This window comes from Sphaeramia orbicularis, chromosome 22 (assembly GCF_902148855.1).
Source record: "Sphaeramia orbicularis chromosome 22, fSphaOr1.1, whole genome shotgun sequence".
NCBI classification, from domain to species: domain Eukaryota; kingdom Metazoa; phylum Chordata; class Actinopteri; order Kurtiformes; family Apogonidae; genus Sphaeramia; species Sphaeramia orbicularis.
Window position 1 is genome coordinate 2,821,745 of NC_043978.1, and position 26,003 is coordinate 2,847,747.

The 26,003-nt window shown below is 36.3% G+C and overlaps 2 protein-coding genes across 4 annotated transcripts in view; one reads left to right on the plus strand and one right to left on the minus strand.

Annotated features, from left to right (window-relative positions):
• The first annotated feature begins 438 nt into the window (after nt 1-438).
• Nucleotides 439-23,879, plus strand: slc18b1 (solute carrier family 18 member B1). Of its 2 annotated transcripts, none has more exons than XM_030126852.1 (14): nt 439-642; nt 2,262-2,404; nt 6,507-6,602; nt 6,714-6,787; nt 11,012-11,159; nt 11,387-11,543; nt 11,637-11,773; nt 11,869-11,970; nt 13,450-13,541; nt 14,875-14,970; nt 15,083-15,157; nt 15,281-15,374; nt 20,250-20,299; nt 22,985-23,879. In XM_030126852.1, exons 1-14 carry the CDS (start codon nt 618-620, stop codon nt 23,037-23,039), a joined length of 1,344 nt encoding a protein of 447 aa, XP_029982712.1. In that variant the 5' UTR covers nt 439-617; the 3' UTR covers nt 23,040-23,879. The 2 variants fall into 2 exon arrangements, with proteins under 2 accessions (XP_029982712.1, XP_029982713.1); XM_030126853.1 differs by having other exon boundaries at nt 2,265-2,404.
• A 1,629-nt stretch (nt 23,880-25,508) lies between these two features.
• Nucleotides 25,509-26,003, minus strand: part of ahi1 (Abelson helper integration site 1) — a 45,381-nt gene continuing 44,886 nt past the window's right edge. For both annotated transcript variants that reach the window (XM_030126850.1, XM_030126851.1), the window contains exon 27: nt 25,509-25,954. In XM_030126850.1, the coding sequence (XP_029982710.1) occupies nt 25,777-25,954 (178 nt within the window). In that variant the 3' untranslated portion in view covers nt 25,509-25,776. The remainder of the gene's footprint in view (nt 25,955-26,003) is intronic.

Below are 26,003 nucleotides of genomic sequence, written 5' to 3' on the forward strand. Positions count from 1 at the left end.
TGTGTCTGACCTGACGACCTGTCCGATCCCGAATGCAGATCCCAATGCAAAAACTATTGCGTTATAACGCAACACTTTTGCGTTTAAACGCAATAGTTTTGCATTATAACGCAAAAACTATTGCATTATAACGCAATACTTTTGCGTTATAACGCAATAGTTTTGCGTTATAACGCAAAAACTATTGCATTATAACGCAATACTTTTGAAATATTGCGTTATAACGCAATAAATTTTTTTCTCTTCATGTCCCTTCCCGGGCTCCGTAATAGTTCAATTTTTCATTGTTCAAAAACATTTTTTTTTAAATGTATGTATTTCCGTTCCAGTTTTGACCGGTTCAATATGGCGGACGCGTTGACGTACCAGCACCACGGGGCTTTTATTTTGAAAGGCAGCGGGGGAAAGACAGTGTCTCCGTGGGTTGAACCAAAACATTTGACGTTAAACTCCATTGAGGAAACACCAACACTTCATCCACTGTCACAACTGTGTGGTGAATAGTTGCATTTCGGAGGTGACTGTGTGTCTGTCTGCTGTCTCTGTCTTCAGTGTCTCTAAGTATCGTTATGTCCTGTCTTCGTCTCTGACCTGAGGAACCGAGTACGAAACCAAACATGGACGCTGATCCTCAGCAAGCAGGTTGGTCGGTTTATTGAATTTAATTGCGGTGTTGTAAAGCTAGATTAAAAGTTCACTTAGAAAAAAAAATTACTGTTTGGATTGGTTTGTCCCTCTGTAAAACCCATGTCCTTTTTATATCACTCTGCTGACCCATTATTTGTAATCAGTTCCGCCTTTTCCCCCTAACTTTATCAAATTCTGGCATGACATTCAAAAGATTTCCATAGAGAAAGACTGATCATTTACAGCATATTTGTACAGTACAGTATTTGTATATTACAGGATCAAAACATAAAATAATATAAGTAACAATAAAACTCGGAGGTCTTATAAGGAATCAATACATTCAGGTTGTCATAAACAGTCAAGGCTTGTTTCACTGTTTTGTTTTGTTTTTTTGAAGTTTTATCTCATTTATATAACCTAAGAACAGTGGGTGGCTCTTCATGAATCTGCATCTGTGGATAAACTGTTTGGCAATAATAATTAAGGTGTTAAACATCATTTCCTGTTTTTTGTTCTGTATTATAACTCCATATTTAATGTCTTTGTATTCCATCTTGGGTGACTGAATGTCCTTTTCAGATATCCAGTCTAGAAATGCTTCCTAAAACACTCTGGTATAGGTAGGGGTGTTAGAAAATATCGGTTCTGCAATATGTCGCGATATTTCATTTCACAATACTGTATCAATTTTTAAAAGTACTGTATCGATATTTTTAGGTATTCATTCAAATGCAGATATTGTGGAAGTTCATTTTTGTTTTTTTGTTCTTATTTTTTATTTATATTTTCTTTATCATTATTTAACACTTTTATTAAATAATGTTAGGTCCTTTGTTGGGATTTGACAAAAATATTGTTCTGATGTTAGTTCTGAACTAATAGAATATGAACATTTGAACAGGATCTTAAACTGTAATGTCTGTAAAACATCATTTCAGTCTGAACACAGGAACATTTTGTGATATAGCGTTAGATCCTGTTATGATCAAATAAAAATGTGTTTAGTATTTGTACATATTTCGGGTGTAATTCAATTCTTCAAGGAAATAATTGTTTTAAAAAAAGAAACTAAGAAAAAAATGGCCTTCTTAACAGTATCATGATATATTGTGATATATCGTATCGTGATCCTAGTATTGAGATTTGTATCGTATCACCAGATTCTTGCCAATACACACCCCTAAGTATAAGTGCAGTTAAAAAACAAGTGTTCTAATGTCTTAATGTCAGAGTCACAAAAAACAATGTTGTTTGTATTGATGTTGAATCTTTGTCTCAGAAACTCATCACAAGGATAGATATCATTTAAGGTTTTAAAATGTGTTTCTTGAGCTTTTGGTGATATGGGTAGAGGAAGATATCTGGTTCTAGTCCTGACTATAATCTCTTTAGGATAATCTTTTGACAGATTTTTCCTTTTTAATGATGAAGGGAAGATAGAAGTGAGGGCACTTCGTATGAATTTGTTAGTACTTTTTTTAAATCTATAAAATTAATATCATCTATAAAAAGTGATAGGATCCTGGGTATTCTATTGTCATAAATCAACCTTCTACCATGTTCACCATGCCTTGTGGAATCAGTTTGATCACCAAATCAGTTCATCTTTCCCTTTCTTTCTTCTGTATCAGATAATAATACGACAGAAAATGAATCGACAGTGCGTCCATCGAGGATGACCAGACAGCAGGTCCTCACACTGATGTCCATGGCCTCTGTCAACTTCAGCTCAATGATCTGCTACTCAATATTAGGACCCTTTTTCCCCAATGAGGTATTAAAAATGTCACACAAAATGCACTAATATGTCTTTTGCTCACAGGTGTCAAACATGCAACCTGGGGGCCAAAACTTACAAAATTTAAAATTTACACTTGAAGATAATGACAATGAAGGATGGTAAAATCATTTTAGTCCAGGGGCCACATACAGACAAATTTGGTTTACTTTGTCTTTTTAGTGTAAAAAAAGAAAAATTACAAACAAATCTTTACATTTATAAACTATCTTTTTACAAACAATGTGAATAACCTGAATAAAAATGAACAACCTGAAATGTCGTAATAGAAGTAAGTGTAATTTTAACAATATTCTACTAAGTGTTTTGTGTTTTTGTAAAGCCACTGTGATCTGTACGTTGTAATGCACATGTGTAAATGAGAAGCTGAGACATAAAACTGTTAAAATTGCACTTTTTTTTTCTTAAGAAACTTCATTTTTTTCATGGTTGTTCATGTTATTCACATTTATTTAAAGGGTAGTTTATAGATGTAAGCATTTTCATAATGTAATTTAACGTTTTTCACTCAAAACATAGAGAAAACTTTGGAGGTGAGATATAGGTTATTATTTTAGTGGTCCGGCCCACTTCAGATCATATTGGACTGTATGTGGCCCCTGAATTGAAATGAGTTTGACACCTCTGCTTTAGACGTACATCATACAATTTAGTGAGAAAATAATTGACCATGCAAGTAATTACTAGCTACTGCATTAATTCAGTTTATTTTCATGGAAGATTAAAATAAAATATTCTGATTTACAGAGCCAGAATTTTACATTAATTAATGCATTATCAATATAAGTAGTGATTTATTTAGTAGTTGATCTCTGACTAATTCTTCAAATAATCTTTGTATTGGTTTTCATTTTTAGTATTTTGGCCAAAATACAGTTATTGAAGGAGGAGATCACAATTTAAAACTGAGTTAGCGAAAAAAAGGTCAAAACTAAATAAAACTAAACTATAATGAAAAATCCAAAACTATTAGAACCTTGCTATCTACTATAAACCACAGAAATGCGATCTATAACACATTGAAATAGCATTAAACAGTTGATCAAATGATTAAGTTGTTTACGAAGAAAAAACGTACATTTGTGTGTTTCTTTCGTCACTGCTGCACTTTTTTGCTGTGTTTACCTCCTCCATCTTGCCAATGTTTCGAACAGAATTATGAGAAATTTCTCCCCCCCTCCGTTTGTAGTGTGGTCCTCAAAAATCTCCGTTTTGAGGGCCAAACAGCCCTCCGCCTTAGCCCCTCTTCTCCGTCTAATTGAGAATTGGGACAGCACTAACCCTTCACATGTGCGTGCAAAATGGAGGGGTAGGAGTAAGGGGGAGGGGCCAATGTGTGAATTGGGACTCAGCCTAAATGTCATGGAATTAAATATTTTAGGGATGCAAACTCCTTTATCTTTTTTTGCAAAATCTGCCATTTTGTGCTGGAAATAGGCCACCGTTTTCCCTGTCCTGAGTACATAAATGGACTGTAAAGCTACATGTTAAAGCTGATATTTAAAACATTCACACACTAAACGTTTTTGTCACCTTTATCATCCTTGATGAGGAATGAAATTCCCAAAACAAAGTGACAGAGTTGTCCAATTTAGACCAAGACTCTATAGAAACATTTGTGGAGCATTTAAGTGCTCATTATTTAATGGCAGTTTTTTACTCTGCATTTTGCATAATTTTGAATCTGTTTTCAGCTTTTGGCCAATAGGCATGGGGTGTCTGGTGTTGTCGTCGTCTGTCGTCGTCTGTCATTTGTTACAGAACTTTCAATCGTCTTCTTCTCCGAAACTACAATTCTGATTGACTTCAAACTTGGTATACAGCTTCTTTATGATGATGTCAACAAAAGTTAGTGAAATTATTTGGATCCAGATCTGATTCTGGATTTGGTGTGACTTTGAAAAATTTCCCCATTATAAGAGATAGGAAGTGGATCGATTCAATAACTCAGAAATAAATATAAATGATATCAAGTGGAAATTTCTACAGTACAGCCCTGATGGGGAGATGACCAAAACATAATGGCCCCATGCTGATCAGGATCTTCTTCTGGATCTGGAAACTTACAGAAAATTTAACATGGGCTCTTATGGGGAAAAAATTTCAATCGTCTTCTTCTCCGAAACTACAGTTCTGATTGACTTCAAACTTGGTATGTAGTTTCTTTATGATGATGTTAACACAAAATATTGAAATTATTTCAATTGGGATCTGATTCTGGATTTGGTGCAACTTTGAAAAATTTTCCCATTATAAGAGATAGGAAGCGGATTGATACAATAAATCAGTAAGTATCAATGATATCAAGTTGGAATTTGAATTTTTTACAGATCTGATTGGAATATGACCAAAACATGGTAGCCATATGCTGATTCGCCTGGCACCATTAACCTGGATTCGAATTTGTTTAACACTGTAACAGGAGATTCTGTACATGTATGCCACTTCCTTAGTACTCTGATCCACTGAAGCTTCTACCACCCAGGATCTTTTACATGCACAAATGTACATGACCACGAAGTGAGGATCCACAGAAATACTCTTGGATTGCCCAAGCTGGCAATCAAACCCGGGCCTCTGGTATGTTGGTCCATCACCTAACCCTCTGGACCACACAGCCCCCCCAAATACCATGATAGATGACCCGTCTTGAAATACCATATTTTCATTCCAAAGGCATTCAGGTACCCTTTGCTGCATATAGATCCTTTTAGTCCTTCCACTGTTGTTTGATGGTTACATATATATACAGATTTATATTGCCAACACCTTTCACTACAATTTATGACCAAAGTTGACCTATGGTAATCAATCAAGCCATTATTGTATGCACATTGTTTCCAGAATAATATGTGTGAAACACTTGTTCAACAAAGCCACATCTGTCAAAGAATAAATCCCAACCATCCATGCTTTCAGCTTGGGCTATTTCTGTAATATAATAAATACACATAATTGGGTGATAATAATGGCATCTGGATACATTTCCCAAAGCCTTTAATTTGGCCAGTAAGCTACAGGGCCATTGGTCCTATTTTTACATTTCAAAGGAAATGGGTATGCATACACAGATACATCAGTAGACCAGATACTGACTGATATTTATATTAAATGAACATATAAATATCACTGTTTCATACATTTTTATGACTGCATTTGTGCTCAGTTAAAGATCAAAAGTTAAATATTAAGATTAATGTGTGGTGACAAGGGCTAGAAGACTAACAATTCAGTCAGTGCATTTTTGTATACAGTGTATCTACTTGTGATTTCTTTGTTTTTGTGAGGACAAATAAGGGAGAACAAATAACAAAAATGAAATTAACAAAGAAAAAATATACAAATGATCATTTTAAATATGAGTATCGGCCTAGAGTTTAGCAATCAGTGCATCCCTAGAAATGACTTATCAGCGTAATGATTTTGTGAGTGTTTGAAATGAATATAAAATTGACCACGAATTACAAAATGAAAAGTTTGTTGTTTACCTTTCATATAATAATGAATTCAAACCCACTTCTGTTCATGTACTTAAAGGTTGCTAAGGGTCATTGAAGTCTTGTAACAACTGGTCCTTGAAAAAAATCATGGAAAACTGTTGAAATTCTAATCTAATTCTAATCAAACTGTTGGTGAATATGTGTTAGAACAGGGCAGTGAGAGGTTCTTTTGTTTTGACAGATTGATTGATAGATTAGATCGGTTAATGAGTAACAATACTGCTATAAAAGCCTTTAGTAATGGCCTCACAGTGACAGTCACATGCTAAACATCAGAAGGCTGATCCAAAGGCCTGTGAAAGACTGAATCTATTGTAAATGTCTATACATCCAAACAAAAGGTTCCAGATGAACCAGCTGACGTTTTAAGAAATGTTAAGCAAAGGTAACAGCACACATAATGACACTAACCCTTCTTTTTTTGGCCATTTGTTGATCATTTGTCAAACATCTTATGTCCAACAGGATGCAGTTATTTACTTGTGATTTAGATGGTTTGTGTTCACGTCATCATATCTGGCCTATAAATATTTTACAAACATTACTGAGACATTACATGCTTCAGTATTTCTTTGCAGGCGATAAAGAAAGGAGCCAGTCAGACCACTGTTGGCCTCATATTTGGTTGCTACGCTGTCTGCAATTTGATTGGTTCATTGGTGCTGGGAAAATATGTAGGTATATTTCTTTCTCTTTTTTTAAATTCATTGTAATGGACTTTGTACTAGACTGTGATTTGCAGATTGTAATGTATATAAATAATTCACTCTTTGTCCTTGTATCAGATCGTCCAAATTGGTGCAAAGTTCATGCTGGTTGCAGGGCTTTTTGTGTCATCAGGCTGCACCATTATGTTTGGGTAAGGGCCTGTTTTCTTTGATGCTGATGTGACTTGAGTGTGAGTGAAAACCAGTGATTTTATCCACAATTCCAAAATGAAAGACTCAAATTAACTTGATAGAACAACACAATGTATATCAATCACTGACAAATAATAATTAGTATGAACTGAATGAATCCTAAGGCATATGAAAGCATTAAAAAAAGGTCACCCTCTCTTCATAATGTAAATGAAGTTAATTGCTCATGTCCGATGCACCCATGGGCAGCAGACCCTTCCATCAGCATACAGAAGCAAGTACAAGCTTTCTAAGACCTGCCTTTATAATCAGGTGTGTGAGCTGATCACCGAACTGCAATACCTGCAGCTGATGCAGCCTATGCACGCTATCATGTGACCTCTCCCAACACTTCTGTTCCCACATGCTCATGTAACACAAGAATTTTGGCCAAAGAAGCGTAATACATGGAGTTATAGTTTAGTATGTTTGTAGGAGTATTTGACAGCCATAGAGGTTTTTCTTTTGGAATCATCAGTAGAGAAGTTTCACTATTCTATGGACCTGATTTACTAAAGGTTTGTGCATGTAAAAATGTGTGCAAACTTGACTGCTCACGCAAAAACACATTGAAATTTATCTACTAACAGGACACACTGAGGGTTACGTCTCTCAAACGGACAAAATAGCTTGTGCAACCCATTTAGCATGTTTGGCTTGATGAATATGAAATATAGCCGTTTCTGCCAGAACACGCAAAATTACTGGGAGGAGTAGATGCAAATATTTATTTAGTGCGCGAAATGTGATTTACCAAACCTGACACTGGTTGCGGTGGCTGATTTTGCGTATATATTTGTTATGTCTTAAAGGCGGGTTTGAACTGGAACAGCTTCACCCTAAACTGGCTGTAGTTGTTGTGGCGAGGAGGCGGGGCATAGGCCCAACCAAAGGCAACGCACAGAACCAATCTGTTCTGATCACAGCAACATTTATGGAATGACGGAAGAAAAAAATAATATAGACATATGTCCTACCCACAATGCCATTGTAGAACTTCTAGATGAACTAGGGGATGATTTGGGTCCAGTCAGAGGAGGAGTCATCAGTACCTTCTATGACTAAACTCCTCAAACGTTACATTTCTTTGCATCTGAATCATTCCAGTCACTGTTCCATTAGTGCTGGCATATCCCAGAGCAGTTTTTACAGCGTACTGTCTAGGGCTGCACGATATTGGAAAAAACTGACAATGCGATTTTTTTTAACTCTGCGATATATATTGCGATATGGAAAAATGCTCAGGAGGATATAATAGCTGTGTGCTGCCGACGTAAATCGTCAAACAAATTTGTTGTGTTTCCTCTCATTGTGGCAACAGGTACAAGACACTGTCGACACAGAACATGTTTCAGTTTCATCCCTCTTGTAGCTGAAATAATTCCAGATTAATGACGTTGCTTTTCTTTTTGGCACCAAGTCTTTGTTTTCTGTGATTTTTTTTTTTTTTGGTGCGTTGCTCATTTTTCAGTGTTGTTACCCGCGACTCGCTCCATGTGCAGGGGTGTGGTCTGCTTCAGCAAACTGATTAAGAACGATTGTGATTGGTGGATGGCTGCACCCAGTGTGTGTCAGGTACCCAGGATGTAGGTAGATGAGAACACGTTGAGTTCATTTGCCTCCTACATTGCAGGACCTGCGATGTGACTATTGCGCACACGAACATTGCGATGACGATGCAGCTCTAGTACTGTCTCCATGACGACAACCAATAGCACACACAAAATCCTCATTTCAGATAGGGTGGTCTCCAAGACTTTGCACCTGTTGTCATTGGCACAGGCAATCTGAGTTGATCACCTGTGACACGCAAATTAATAGCACACACATTTTTTAGCGTGAGCAAGCAAATTTGCTCCCGTTATTTGCATTCCTAATTAATCAGGCCCCACGTTTCCAGATTTAGGTCTTTGGTGTTAATACATTTAGTCAAGAAATGTTTGTTTACTAAACATTTTCTGAACCACTTTATCCTCGAGAGGCGGGGTTCACCCAGGACATGTCACCAGTTCATTGCAGTGCTGACATATAGAGACAACCAGTCACTCTTACATTTACACCTATGGGCAATTTAGATTAACCAATTAGCATATTAGTGCATGTCTTTGGATGCTGGGAGGAAGCTGGAGTACTTGGAGAGAACCCACGCAAACACCGGGAGGACATGCAAACTCCGCTCAGGCTGGTGTTGGAATCAAACCCAGAACCTTTTTGCTGTGGTGCACATGCAGGCTGTTTCATTCATTTCTGGCTTTTCCCATACTTTTTCACCTTTTCACTTGTTTTCCCTTACTTTCATCATCTGTGTTTAGTATTTCAAAAATGTCTTCCCTGTTAATAAAGTATTCTGATTCTGATTCTGAGGCAACAGGGATATCCACTGCACCACCATTTCACCCTGTTTGCTAAACATAGAACCTGAACTTTATGACAAATGACAGCATCCTTGTGTAAATCTGACTGTTCTTCAGCTGCAGTGAAAGCATGCTCTAATGTGGGGTTGGTTTGAAATTGTACCTCTTTGGTACCACTTAACAATTAGGGTACCCTTATTAAGGATTTATAAATGGCTCATAATTAGTTTTGAAATTAGCTTATAAGTAAGTCTAAAAATAAACACCTCTTCCTATATACTGTATGCTGTATACAGCTGTTGCAAATACAATGAACAGTGTTACTGGTTTCATTTTCTACTGCTGCCATGACACTTCATACGAAGTTACGAAGCACTACTAACACAAGGTAATAGAATACAGTACTATTACCAAACTGCAACACAATTTCTACATTTATTAGCTGCTTGAAACACTCTTTTGGCTCTTAATATAATGTGTATTTATTACCATTATTACATAATATCAATTTAACAGTTTATGCACACTTGGAAAATGTTCATTAAACTAGCGCACTAACAATGAGCATGCTAACAATTTATTCAGTTTATAAAAGACTCATTGCTAGCATTACATGTCTCATTACATGTACCTCAGATTACATATTTATCACATAAAATACTCTCTTAGCTCTTAGGACAGTGGTTCCCAACCTTTTTTGGCTCATGACCCCATTTTAACATTACAAATTTCTGGTGACCCCAGACAGTCAAAACGAAGACTTTTGCTGGTAATTTTTGCTAAAATTAATTAGTTTTTAATGATGTAATAGTTCGCTATACTATGTTGCAAATAAATATTAATTTTAGAGGACATTTAGTCTATATAATGTATATTATTATGGACGGAAGCAGAAAAGCCAGGTGTAGATTACTGCACAAAGGGAGAATTTTATTTTCCTTGGTCAGGATATGTACAGTCAGTCCATCTTGGATTTACAAGGCTGACAATTAACATTGAACAAACAAGAACTCAAACTATGAATTATGAAAGAGCTGCAGCATCTGAAACTGACCACAATGAACATTTGACAGATAAACAGTACCACAGTGCTGCAGTTTCAGCTTCAGAGTTTGTCATGTCTTTTATGGATTGAGATTGTCTCTCTGAACTCACCATATATTTTTATCTAAGTTTTTTTTTTTTTTTTTTTTTAATCAATTACTAGAAATTTCAGGTGACCCCATTTGAATTCCAGGCAACCCCATGTGGGTTCCCGACCCCAAGGCTGAAAAACACTGTCTTAGGATAACATAGATTTTTTTATCATTAGCAACATAAACTTAATTGCATGTCAACAGTTTAGATTAGCCATAAAATATCCCTTAAGCTAATGCAGTAACCACTTGCATGCTACCAGTTCACTCAGTTTTTCAGATTCATTGTTAGCTCAAGGTAGCAAAATACACCATTGTTAGCAAACTGCTCCTGCACCTCAAATTACATACGTATTACATGAAACACTCTTTTTGTTCATAATATAAGGTACATTCATCTTCGTTGCATGAACTACAATAGCAATTTAACACTTTACAAACGCTACAAAAATTCCTTTAAGGCTGGAAGAATGCAACTCATTTATTGACATTAAAGACACAATAATAGCAATTAAAAAGCTTACACATGGCAAGAAAATGTAACTAGTGTGCTCACCACTAGCATGCTTAACCTTTGCTCAGTTTGTCAAAAATCAAATGTATATCATCAGGAAGGAAAGCTCATGATGCCTTGCTATCTAAATCAGACAAATTAAAGTCTCCTTAATGACTGAACTCTTTTCATTTGTTCCAGATTACTTGATCGGGCTCCTGCAGGACCTGCTTTCATTACTTTGTGCTTTATAGTGAGGTCAGTGGACGCCGTGGGCTTTGCAGCAGCTATGACCTCCTCTTTTGCCCTGACAGCAAAAATATTCCCAAACAATGTGGCAACTGTTTTGGTGAGTGTAGACAACCCTTGTCTTGTTGGTATGTTGTTTGGGCATTAGAATCACGAGCACAAAAAAAACAAACATACTCCTTAGTTTTGAGTTGTTTTGTTTCTCCCAATACTCCTACATACAGTACTTGAAGAGTATTTGAGCTGTGAAAATTTGCAGACTTGGTACATTTTTGTGTGTAGTCTCTAAACTGCATATTTTAGTCAGCTGTAATTATCTTTCTCCAGGGTAGTTTGGAAATTTTTACTGGACTGGGTCTGATTCTGGGGCCACCAGTTGGAGGATGGTTTTACCAGTCATTTGGATATGAAGTCCCTTTTATGCTTCTTGGGTGTTTCCTGTTGGTGATGGTTCCCTTCAACATTTACATCCTGCCTTCCATTGGTATCAGATTATGCATTTAATTTATTTTTTTAAATAAAGTATTCATTATTTGGTCAGATTGTAACTGAGCTGTTTTGTGGTCTCTCTGATCAGATGCTGTTCCCTCCAAAGACTCTTTCTTTCGACTTCTCACTCACTTTAAAATAGTGCTTATCTGCTATGCGATATTCACACTCAGTGCAGGCCTGGGCTTCTTGGATGCCACATTGTCTCTTTTTGCAATAGAGAAGGTAATTCCCACCTCTAAAGTAGAATCTTTCTTTTTTCTTTTTCAGTGCAGATAACTTGAAGAATTACTCTCTTTTTTTCTTATTTTTGTACCTAGTTTAAACTCACCCCTGGGTATGTAGGCCTCATCATGCTTGGTTTATCATTGCCGTACTGTCTGGCCTCACCTTTGATGGGATACTTCACTGATAAATATCCTGTGAGTATGACAGCAACGAACTGATCAAATTTTTGTAAAACATTTCTGTCAGTAGTCGCTGTTCTTTCTTCTTCTTTCTTTTTTTTTTTAACCTGGTGTGTGTGTGTGTGTGGGGGGGGGGGGACGGGGGGACGGGGGGGGGGGGGGTGTTCTGTTCTGGTGATATACTCGGTTCTAGGCTATGTTTTGGTTAAATTAGAAAAGTTATGAATGGATTCCAGTTATCCTCAAAGGCTCAAAGGTTATTCTTTTCTATTGAGATGCATTCTGCGATGAGGTTGGTCCAGTGAGTGTTGTCAGTTGCCGCTTTTCCATTGACGCTCGAATTGCACTTATATAACTTGCGCATAAAAATTGGCTTAATGGAAAATGAATAGTGGGATGAAAAGTTTTTGCACTTAGCAAAATTGGTATATTGTGCAAAACTGCAACGGAAACACTTTTTTGCACAACTAGTCACGTGAACAAAAAAATAGACGTTAATGGATGTTACAACAAGAGAAGAAGAGTTTTAAAACAAACATGGCACGGTATGTGTGGACACACCAGGAAACCCAGTCATTTTTGAATTTAGTACAGGCTAGAGTACTATAAAGTACAGAGTACTATATATCTGTCAATCAATGTCATATTTATGTTTCTCACCATGTTTATGGAATTACCTTTCATGACATCTGACAATGATAAACAAATCATCGCATTTGTAATTTAATGGAAAAACTGACATTACGCACTTCTGTTTTTTTGACATTTAGTAAATATCGGTAAAGTTTGCACAGATGTCCAATGAAAAGTGACTAGTGCAGTGTTTTTCAACCTTGGCGTCGGGACCCCACATGGGGTTGCCTGGAATTCAAATGGGGTCACCTGAAATTTGTAGTAATTGATAAAAATTAATTAAATAAATCAATAAAAATTAGATACTAATAAAAGATATGTGGTGAATTGACAGAGATAATCCCAATACATACAAGACATGACAACCTGAAGCTGAAACTGAAGCACTGTGGTTCTGTTTATCCGTCAAATGTTCATTGTAGTTGGTTTCCTGTTTATCTGTCAAATGTTCATTGTGGTCAGTTTCAGATGCTGCAGCTCTTTCATAATTCATAGTTTGAGTTCTTGTTTGTTCAGTATTAATTGTCAGCCTTGTAAATCCAAGCTGGACTGACTGTACATATCCTGACCAAGGAAAATCCAATTCTCCATTTGTGCAGTAATCTACACCAGGCTTTACTGCCTCCGTCCACAATAATATACATTTTATAGACTAAATGTAGTCTAAAATTAACATTTATTTGCACCATAGTATAGCAAACTATTACATCATCAATAACAAATTAATTTTAGCCAAAAGAATGTCTCTGTTTTGAATGTCTGGGGTCGCCAGAAATTTGTGATGTTAAAATGAGTTCATGAGACAAAAAAGGTTGGGAACCACTGGACTAGTGTAATCCTGGTTTGTGTGGGTGTTTTCAGGCCACCAGGAGGTGGTTTATGGTGATGGGAGGCATCATCACCGCACTGGGCTTCTGTCTGCTCGGTCCAGCTCCCTTCTTGCACATCCCCAGGTGAGGATTTTCAAAGTCATTTGGAACCAAATCAGGAGCAGTAGCTGTCACTTCACTAAACTTTATAAGGTTAGAAACCTGGGGACCAATATTCATCAATTCCAAGCAAATTCTTAGAGATATGGATGTTTCCAAAGAGTTTCTCCTTAAAAGCTAGAACGATATTCCTATCAAGAATAAAAGTGATTCACAAACTTCCATAACTATTTAAGAAGGAAGACTATAACAGGTGTGTGAAAATACTCACAAGTAGGTTTTTCAAATCAGAAAAAAAGCTTCAAAAAACATGAAAGTTTGTAAGTATTATCAGCAAAATATGTTTACACTTGAAGTATTGAATGTAAAATGTGACGGCAGGTCTTAATGCACAATTCAGATTTTTTTGGTGAAAACAAATTTTTTTTGTGCTCGTTCATATTACACATTAGATATGACTTCTGTCAGTTTTGAGTATGAACTGAATGCGACCCTGAAGTGACCCACATGCACAAAAGAGGTCCTGACAGAATACGTGACCATGGAGGCACACATTGTCAAAAGCAACACTCCTGGGACACAGAATTAGTTTGTTTGTTTTGTTTGTCGTATTTCAATGACGTAAAGGTCGGATAAATGCGATCTGGCTGTTCAGACTGAAGTCGCATTGCAAACTAGAAGCACCCGGAGAGCGCAGACCTCCGCCAAGGCTTATCAGTGGCCCCCCCCGTGGGCCCCCCCACGCCAAGGAGGTTATGTTTTTGCCAGGGTTTGTTTGTCTGTCTGTCTGTTTGTCTGTCCGTTAGTGTGCAACATAACTCAAAAAGTTATGGACAGATTTTGATGAAATTTTCTGGTCTGCGCCCACCCCGTGGGCCCCCCCACCCCCGATCACCACCAAAATTTAATCATTTCTTCCTTATCCCATTTCCAACAAACCCTGAAAATTTCATCAAAATCTGTCGATAACTTTTTGAGTTATGTTGCACACTAACAGACAGACAAACAGACAGACAGACAGACAGACAAACAAACTCTGGCAAAAACATAACCTCCTTGGCGGCGGTAAATATCAGATACGTATCGGATTTAGGACCACATATGAAAGTGGTCTGGGTTGGATTGAAAAAAACAGATTAGTGGTGTTCAAACTGTCTTTAACAGATCAGGTCGGGAAAAATCAGATTTGGGCCACATTTGCCTGCAGTCTGAACATAGCCTTCGTTTGCCTGGAGGGGATCATTAAAAGCCCTCGGTCTCTTTCGCCATTAGCCCATGGTATTCAGTCGGTCATGTGTTGCCGTGTGTCGTAACGCTGATTAACTAGTCATTTTTTCCTTCTGTTTTGCATGTGTAGTCAGCTGTGGCTGCTGGTCCTCATGCTTGGTCTAATTGGGTTTTCTCTGGGCATGACTGCAATCCCAACATTCCCTGAGATCATCACATGTGCATAGTGAGTGGCTTCACATATCCTGTTACTATATTTACGACATGTAAAAATTCAAATGCAGATGAAATGAAAGGTAAAACACATATTACATTGTATTTTCTGCTCATGTGTTTAGTCAGAATGGCTTTGAAGAAGGGCTCAGTACTCTAGGGATGGTGTCTGGACTGTTTGGGGCGGTTTGGTCCATGGGGTAAGACTCAGCGGCTGCATCTGAACTATTAAAGAACTGAAAAGGAGACTGTAAAGACAATATGAAGGAAGTCATAATGTAATGCTGCAATACAGATGCTTCAACGTAGGTTTTCTTTTGTAGGATGTTTTACGGACCAATAGTGGGGGGCCTCATCACACAACATCTGAGCTTTGAGTGGGCTGCTGTTGTCCAAGCAGGTTTGGGATTCTTGGCTGTAAGTATTAGTTAATCAGCTTAATATCACAATTGCAAGAACTTTATTGATCCCTGAGGAATTTTCCTGTTAAAATGTAATAGAGTCGTAACCATTTTTACTTCATATGTGAAACTTTTTCTGTGGGGACGGGTTGTAAAGCTAGGAGTTTGATGGCAGTAAGCAGTACAATTAATGAGTGCTTAAAAATTATAATAATAATCATCCTTCATAACTTCACAGTGGCAGCACTGAGGGTAATACCCAAAGGTCTGGATAGAAGGGCAGATAAATACCTCTTGAATATATTATTCACCACTGCCTTAAAGTCTATAACCATCAGTTGGATGAAACCAGAACCTCCCTCATATAATACATCGATTCAGAAAAGTTTGGGATATTTAACAAATGGAGCAGATCACATTCTTACTAAGGCTTCAGAAAACCACCTTTACTAAAAGATGGGAACCTATGTTTACATTTACATTTACATTTATGCATTTGGCAGACGCTTTTTTCCAAAGCGACTTACAGGGTAAAACCAATCAAATCACTCAATCAATCAAATTTTATTTATATAGCTCCAGATTCCAACAAAAAGTTATCTCATGACACTTTGTATATAGAGTTGGTCAAAACCAGACTCTAAGCCAATTTACAGAAAGTTAAGAATGTTACCTTTGTTGCTGCAATAATAATTATTGGTGATGCAAAACTACATGTTGTTAGGTGTCATTCTGCCTCTGACTATATACAGCCTTATTTTTGGAAGTGGACATTATTTGTTATTATTTTCTTTAATTTCCATCCTATGTTGCCTGTGGAGGTTTGTGGGAATACACATGCAGCTGTGAAAAAGGAAAAGGAACTAATTGAACTGTACTTAAATGTATATGCATTTTTTTGTACTAAAAAAAAAAAAATCTAATAAAAAACTAAGTTAAAAAAAACAATAACAATAATGATTTTAATAGCAAAATAAAATACTTTAAAATCTGTATCCATTTGGAATGTACAGTTGTAAAATGCCAACAAAGACATTTAATGTGATGCATATTTATTTGTCAGTCAAACATGCGGGAACAAGTACATAGAACTTCAAATGGAATAGCACCAATAAACTGAATGAACCAGATCCATGCAAAAACACTGAAATGCGGCACATGAGGCAGAAAGATTCACAAAGCAGCTGTAAAAGGTTGATTTACCTACAAACTATGCTTCCAAGAAATAGTATCATGGTGTGTTTGTATCATTCATATCAGCCCTGGGTAATGTACGGCCCACAGGCCACATGTGGCCCAATATCTGACCTGGTCTGACCCTCATGAGGTCATTGATAAATTAAAAGTCAATGCAAATATATATCATTGTAATAAATGCAACCAATACAACAGCACTGCTTTTATTTTGAAGGATCGACTAAATTAATGTTTTTTCACACGTACTCTGGATGCTTAGCGTAAGGCTTATGCACTGATTGGTTTGTTGGTCAGTTTCAGCCCATGAAGATGCCAGATAATGCCAAAAAAGACAGATTGATTCAGAATGCAGAGTTTTTAACAAAACATTAACTTTTAAGTATTTGTTCTTTGAAGTCAGAGTTAAAGAAAAAAAAAAGAATTGAGATATGCAAACAAACAAAGCTGTGCTCCACATTTTCATTATATCATTGTATTGTTTCATTTACTGTTTTTATAGATATATATAATGATCAGAGCTGCAAGTGTATTGGTCCGGCCCTTAACAACTGTCAAAGTTTCTTATGTTGCCCCATAAGAAAATGAATTGCCCACCCCTGATTTATATGCATGCAAATGAGGGGAATATTCATATTTTCAGGACAAAAACAGTACCTTTCTCTGCAAATGGGAATTGTTTCAAAAACTGTGCAATGAACAAAAGACCAACAAAAAATCCCACCCCAGTGTTAACTGAACACAAACTCATTCCTCCTCCTCTGTCTCTCTTTTTCTCCACATCTTTGTGTTTGTGGAGCTTAAATGATACTGAATTGACCCTTAAGGATCTCAATGATGAAGTCTTTGAATAGAAACTGTGCTGACAGTGTTTGGTGGAGATCAGGCTGATTGTTACTGACACCATCCTAAACATGTAGAATGTGAGTGAAACAACCACAGAAGACACAAGAAAAATCGGCATCCATTTGGACTGTACAGTTTTAGCCCAAAAAGACCCAATCAGCTACTGGAAACTGAAATCATCAACCAATCTAAAATGTTTAATAACTTCTGATTCATTAATCCTATCAGGGTGCTTCTATGAAACTGGGTTTATTTTAGTATCTGTCACTTTTCCAGCTTTTTAGACTCAATAATAAAAGGTAAATGTAGACATATTTACCCTCAGGATGGACCTAATGATGACCTCAGATAAATGCAAAAAAATTATACTCTTGCTCTAAGCCATCCCATAATTAATGAATTTTTAATAAAATACTGGGGCCAAAAATACGACCCAAATATGGACATTAAAGGTGTCAGTGCATTACATCTGGACCACATGGCTTAAAATGGTCTATAGACTCTAAATAAAGATACTGTGTTAAATGTGTCGATCCTAGTGGTTTTTCTAATCCACACATGTGGGTTTTTCATCAATCTCAGTCTCATTCCAGGTTTTGTATGTAACCCATCGTGTCCACTTGTGTTACATGCAGAACCTGCCCAGTTAAACACATATAAATCCCGAATGATTTTGCAAAAGCGGTCATTTTTGTCAAACACCCTGCCTAGCATAATTAGTTTAATTCCCAAAATGTACCTGTGAGAGAATAAAGAGATATTCGAAAAAATTGGTACCGTGTAATTTTCATGTCCTTTTGACCGTGTTACATGTGGATTTTTGTATCAAATATAATGTAAAATATGTTTTACATTTTACAATGTGTTTTATCTGAAAAATAGTTTCTCTTTTATCTCAGTAAATATTTATTTTAAAAATAGACCCAAAGTGCTTCCAAACTTGCTTCATAACATTAGTCTACATCTAGTTTGAATTTTTACCTCCCATGTGCTGTTTTTAGGACCAGTTTCATAGAAGCACCTATCAATACATGTAAATAACACTGGCCTACAAGTAAAACGCTTCCAGAATAAAAGTAGTGAAATTTTACCACGTATGAGTCACTGATAAAGACAAATCCAGTCCTAAATGCTGGTTGGATGTAGTTTCACAGATACAATCTTGGGTCAAAATGTGAAATTAGAGAATTAATGATAGGATGGGTTTAACTCCAAAGGAATATTAGTGTCAGATCTACCAGATCTACTTCAAAACACTGTCTGAACATGACAATACATTCACTGTACACAGAACATTTATAAATCTATTGGATTAATAATATATATGTGTATACCAATATATATGTGAAATAACACTATCATACACCTGGAAAACATCAGCAAACCAGCACTTTGGTCGTTTGTTAAAATACGTAACATTTAGCACATTTAACCTCTGAAGCAGGTAATTAAAAAAAAATTGTAGAGCAGTGCAATTGGTGTAAAATACAGTTCTTCATCTTTTCTTGGTCATCAGATATGACCCATTTGGACGTTCAGAGGCTCCGTAGTTACCGTGGAAACACCGTCATCTTCTGCAAAATTGATTCACCAGTAAAACCCATGGAGTTGGATCAATGACAGTGGATGGACACACTATCAGATGATAGATTTACTGATAAAGACACTTTTTCTTCAGTTTTCTCTGTTTCTGATATAATAACCCTCAACTTTAATCTGAGCTTTAATGAACATCTACATGATCAGTAAATTAAATATAAGAAAATACATGATTTACAGTGGAAAAAAATGCAAAATAAAGAGGATAATATAATAATAGATGGGGATAAAACACTTAAGAAAGGTGCTGTGTTGTAAATGTGCACCAGCTCCTTTGGATTTCAGAGATGCCGTGACAGTATGAACATCACATATATGATTTATGTCTATTTAGATCAATATTTCAGCAAATTTGTTGTACATATGAAACACAAGTGAAGCAAAATAATCATGAAAGTTGCAACTATTTAGTTGTTTTCTTTCCATTATGGACCAGTCTTGTGCTGAAATGCAGAGAAAACCCATTTGCAGAACTGTATCCTCTCCATCACCACCAGATTGCTGGTGATCCGGTTGCCATTTTGTATTAAATACATTAGTTTCTACAGTAAAACTTTTGTCAATATGGGCATGCTGTACCTTGTTAGGAAGCTTACATTCTCTACATTTGAGTCACTAAGTTTATTTTACAGTATTCCTGAGCACTAAAACATAATTAGTGACAGATAGTGGATAGTGAGCTAAGCTAACGAGACAAGAGGTTATTACCTTTCACATGAGATGTCAATTATTAATTGTGGCCTTGTGGTTCTTCAGTTTCGGAAGTTGGTAAATAGGCAAACATTGACACAGATTAGGAGGGAAGGAACAGTTTAAAGGCGTTTGTGCTGGCATATTATTACCACAAAATCTTATGAATGGACCCTTAAAGATACACGGTTTATGTACAGAACTGAAGCGTATGTGGTTATTATCAACAAAGGAAATAAGGCTTAAAACATTATTCGGTCATTTCTGGTCATAGGTCACATCCTTTTACTACTGTTTAACCAGTGTTACTTTGCAATTATAATTTTTTATGGCACATAAATAAATACATAAAGAAATCCTTGAGGATATTGTGCTTATCCATATTCATCCACAATTTACTTGTTTTCCTGTTAAACAAAAGAGAAATGTGATTCCAAACCTCAGAATGCACTGATCCACTAAACACAGATTGATGGGGGAACTGGGTGATTCAATTTATTTATTTATTTATTTTACACCTGTGGACTCACCGGTTCACTTCATGTCATCCTTGTGTCCTCAGGCCTTCCTCCTCGCTATTTATTACGCCTGTGAAGGACCGCAACGGAAAAGGTAATCTGTGACTCATCGACGTTTATCAGATTTATGTCACACTAGCTATGTTCACCCTTAGTGCTCAGTTCACATTTATTACTCAGATGACTATTTATTTCTTTAGCTGATCACGTTATGTTTTTTAGATGTGATCAGTGTCATGTTCCAGAGTGAACTTGAACTGAGCTGCATGAGTAAAAGAACAAGGTTCATGCGGAAGTCTCTGAAGTCTACACGTTTTTTTTTTTGTTTTTTTTTATATATATGTTTATGTTAGGAGACAATAATGAACATAAAGAGAGACATATGTTGTTTGTTTTTTTTTTTTTCATAACCAAGACATGTATATATGTCTGTGGGCTTTTTCCACCACACTAGTTTTGGTTTTTGAATCAGTTCTATCAAGGAGTTTTGGAACCTTAGTGCAGGGGCGTAGAATTGTGTAGGGACGCTAGGGACACGTCCCTACCAATATCCAACCACTACTGTGTACTCACTATCAATCCAACTGCTGTCTGTAGTGTTTAGTCAATGATTATGGCACACAAAGGGTTAACAGTCGGTCTCTGCTAGAAGTCCCGCCTCTAACGTAAATGTCGCTCTCTGATTGGCTCTTTGGTTTTGCTAACGTACATGTGATTGGCCGTCCCCGCTGTCCCTCCATCTACTTATAAAGGGAACCTCCTAGTTGGACCGCTAACATAAGTTGTCAATATGTTTGGCATTTGTTCTCCCTGGGTCACGTTAGCTAGACAGATTTGAATATTGGTGGTGTCATTTAACTGTACATTTGTGCATGTGTGTTTGCGTGCACGTGCACCCGTGCTTGGTAATTAGGATATAAAGGATGTCAAAGAAAAGAAAACTGGTCATAACACACTTCTATAGGAGTCAAAGTGTAAGTTAGTTCAAGGGTATAGAACTGCAGAGGTTCAACACAGATGCTGAATAAAGACACTATTTAATACCAAACAGAAAAACTTTTTAAAAGTTACTTTACTTATTATTTTCATGAAGAGCAACTGTTTGAAAAACACAAATAAAGAAAATTTGTGGGGAAAATACAAAAAAACCCTCAGATTCTAAATGTGATTCTAGATGTGATTTTATCCATATTTTGGCGAATAAATTACATGTAATAATTGAAACTAAAAGCCTTTTTTGGCAATAAGTGTACCATCAAACTCTATGATCATTGTATCCCTAATCTGTTCATATGTCATGAATCAACTTAATTATGTCAGGTGACAAATAGTAGAGCTCACACCACGAGACTTTTTTTATGTGGATCCCTAAAAGACAAAGTCTACGCTGTGTGACCTGCAACAGTCGCTGAACTGAGCGCAGCCAGTGACCATGAATGCACGCAAATACCAAGGGAGCGGTTTCATGATGTGTGTGATTCCATTGGTCATTGTCAGCAGTCTGGACCAGAATGGACGCCAGTTTGAGAACAGGAGGAACAGACAAAACAAGAAAATGGTGTTTGTAAATTCTATGACATTTTGAAAATTAAGTGAATTTTAATAAACACCTACTTATCAATAGGGCTGTGTATTGGCAAGAATCAGGCGATACAATACAAATCACAATACTAGGATCACGATACCATGTATCACGATATATCAAGATACTGTTAAAAAGGCAATTTTTTGTTTGTTTCTTTTTTTAAAATGATTATTTCCTCGAAAAATTGAATTACACCAGAAATATGCACAAATACTAAACACATTTTTATTTCATCAAAACAAGATCTAATGCTATATCACAAAATGTTCCTGTGTTCAAACTGAAATTCTGTTGCGCAGATATTACAGTTTAAGATCCTGTTCAAATGTTCATATTCTATTAGTTTATAACTAAAAGCAGAACATCATTTTTGTGCAATCCCGACAAAGGAACTAACATTATTTAACGAAAGAGTGTTGAATAATAATAAATAAAATATAAACAAAAAACCAAAAATGAACCTCCACAATATCTGCATCTGAAAAAATACCTAAAAATATCGATACAGTACTTCTTGATATCAATACAGTATTGTGAAATGAAATATCGTGATATATTGCAGAACCGATATTTTCTTACACCCCTACTTATCAATTATTTAAAGTGTGTATAGTGTGTAAAGTGTGTTTTTGGGACACCCTATACAATATCATGACATGCTGTTACAATGAAATGCGTTTGGTAGATAACTGTGGCGTTTTTATACCGCCATTTTCTTTTACATCCCTATGCAAAACAGGAATTTATCTATTTTGAAAAAATAAAAAGGGCACTTTTTTTCAATGAGGCAAAAAGGGCAGGGGCTCAAGCCCCCTTTGGGGGCCTGTGCCTGTTTTATACGACTATATACAAGTAGTCAAGGAATAAGAAAGTGTTATTTTATTCAGTACAGTGACAGAATTTTTTCTTACTGTGAAATTTAGTTTTTTCTGACAAGCAAAATAAAAATATAATTTTGGGAGAAAAAAAAAACAGTTGTCTTTACGCACAAAACACATCCCAAAACTGAACCAAAACCATGGCCCAAAAACCGAGGTACGTGCCGAATCGTGGGCTACCTGTACCGTTGGGCCCCTGGTGTGAACGTATATAGATGATGTATATATCAACAGAACATATAGAACATGTATTTGTTCAGTTTCCAAGAACACACTTGGTGTTAACACTTGGGTTTTTTTTTTGTTTTGTTTTTAGGGTTCCAGATGATACGAGACAAACTGATGAAAGCACTCCGCTGCTGAATGAATGAAACTCATGAAACACATGAATGGACTTCATAAAGGACACGAGTCATAGAAGTTTGGAACGATCTGTCTTTTCCATTGTAATTAGTTACACGTTGCAGTGCTTTATCAATATCTGAGCATCATTGAGTCATGTTCTGAATCTGGAGAAGAAGTAGATTATTGCTTTTTCCAAGTTGATTATAACATGAATGAACACAGTCATCAGTCACAGGATGTTCAAACTAAATGTGCCTTTTGTTCTGGAGCTCTCAAGTAATAATAGACTGACTTCCTCATCACATGATGTGGAATTTATGTGATGTTAGACAAGAGCTTCAGTCCACAATCATAATAAAAGAGATGTCAATGAGTTGACTAAAATCATCAAACTTATCAGAAAGAAGTCATGGAATAGAATTTTTAGCAGCAAACTCATAAACTCAAAATTTTGTTTTTTGTTTTACTCTTAAAATGACATTATTCCTAGAGTGGGGTTTGCCCTGTCTTGATGCAAATATTCACTCTACATTGTCTACAAGGAAATTCACAAAATAACAGAGAACAAGCTGGTCAGACGAGGATGAAGATGAGGATGCTAAAGCCAAACTAAACATGGAGTCAAACTCAAGGGTTTTCCACAGGTGTAAGTTCAGCAGTGGCTTTTCGCTGTCGTTATTTAACTGAGAATGCCACATTTTTGCATCATATTGGTTCCGTATTACATTTACTCATTTGTTGCTCCGGCTCCTCCCACCATCCAAAGACATGCACTGATAGGTTAATGGGTTAATCTAAATTGCCCATAGGTGTGAATGTGAGAGTGATTGTTTGTCTCTATATGTCAGCCCTGCGATGAACTGGCGACTCATACAGGATGAACCCCGCCTTCACCCATAAGTATCTGGGATAGGCTCCAGCGACCCCCGTGAGGATAAAGCGGGTTCAGAAAATGCAGGGATGGATGGATTTACTCATTTGTTTTCTAAAATCGCTGAATCCTCTAGAGCAGGGGTGTCAAACTCATTTTAGTTCAGGGCCCACATACAGCCTACTATTATATGAAGTGGGCCGGACCAGTAAAATAATATAAATAATAGAATAAGAACTGAGAAATAATATCAACTCCAAAGTTTGCTCTATGTTTTTGACTGAAAAAAGTAAAATTCTGTAATGAAAATGTTTACATATACGAACTGTACTCGAACATAACATGAGCAAATATGAACAACCTGAAAATTCTTAAGAAAAATAAGTACAATTTTAACATTATGCCTCAGTTTATCATTTATACATGTGCATCACAACTTACAGATCACAGTGACTCTACAAATACACAAAACATTTAATAACAGGCAGAATACTGGTAAAATTACACATACTTCTCTTAAGACATTTCAGGTTAGTATTTGTTCAGTTTATTCACATTTTTTGTAAAAGTTGAGTCTGTAAATGTGAAAATTTTTGTGTAATTTTACTTTTTTTTTTTTTTACACTAAGCCAAAGAGGAAAATTTGCTGTTTTCATTATTTATAGTTTATTATTATAGTATTTTCCTGGTCTGACCCACTTTAGATTGAATTGAACTAAAATGATTTTGACATCCTTGACCATTAATTTCTTCAGTGTAATTTTTGCATTTCACACATTCATCCCACGGGCCAGATTGGACCCTTTGGCAGGCCGGTTTTGGCCCCAGGCCACACGTTTGACACCTGTGCTCTAGAGGGTCACAGGAGTTGGTATCCCAGCAAACAGTGGGTGAAGGCAGGGCACACCCTATTGGCCGTTTGTTGCAGGGCTGTATTATTACAATCCTTAAAAAAAAATTTCATAGCTTAAGAGCTTTATTATCATTTGAAAATAATTTTTGAAATTTTCACTTAAAAATGACAATCATAGAGTGAACAACTTGCTTTTTAACTTTCTATGGTAATTAATATTTCTGCCCATGTACTTAAGGCTTTGTGAGCAGTTATGGAAGTGATATTATCTGTTCTTCAGGAATCAGTGAGAAGTTTTTGTTAGCCTTGTTTATGTGTAACACCATCAGATGAAACTGGCTGTATGTGTACTGAACGGCAAATATGTGAATTATTAATGAGGATCAACTCGTGCCTTTTTTAACCATGGAACAGTTTAAATTTAAGGAAATTTTTAACCAAACACTGGTTTAAATAAGGAAAATAAATGAAAATGATTAATTTAAAGATTTATCTACTGTATGTATAATATTTGTGTGCACAAGGGTTTGAAGTACTGTGTTGCTTAAACAGATGCAGATGTAAATATTTTGCCTAACTATGGTAAGACATTTATACTAATTCATACAGTTTTTATTGGATTTATGTTTTCAACAGTAAGACAAGTACTAAATGTAAAAATCAGATAATGCAGCTGAGATTTGTCAAATATAAACCTTTAGTTGTACATGTGATATGTTTGTTATATGTGTGATAAGTTTGACTTGGTTGTAATAACGGTCTGAAAAAATGTCAGTGTGAATTATCTGGATTTTATTGGTTATGTATCTCTTACAGGCTAAGAGGTCTAGAACAAACACAATTTAATTAATTTTTGCAGTTATAAATACTTCATATCATTTCATACATAACTTTTTTGCAATCACAGTAAACAATGTGAACATTATTCAAATTTTAAAAATATAAAACAAAAGATATAAAATACCTGAAGTTTTTTGCATTAAAAAATGTATTTGACAAAAATGAGGCTAAAAGCAGTGAAATAAACACGTCTGTCAGTTCACGCGTCAGCCTCAAAAGCACTGTTGGTCCGACCAGTCGGTCTCTTTGGGAGGGGTCGGCCTGTGGTCAAGACCCTCCTGCTGCTGCCCAACCCTGACGTGTCCGGAGCTGAAGGCATGGCCTGAGATGACAGTGTGTTGACTCCTGCCTTCTTCACCTTCTTCTTCCTCTTAGTTCTGAGGAAGAGGCCACACATTACCATCAGCAGCTGTTTTTACTGAATCA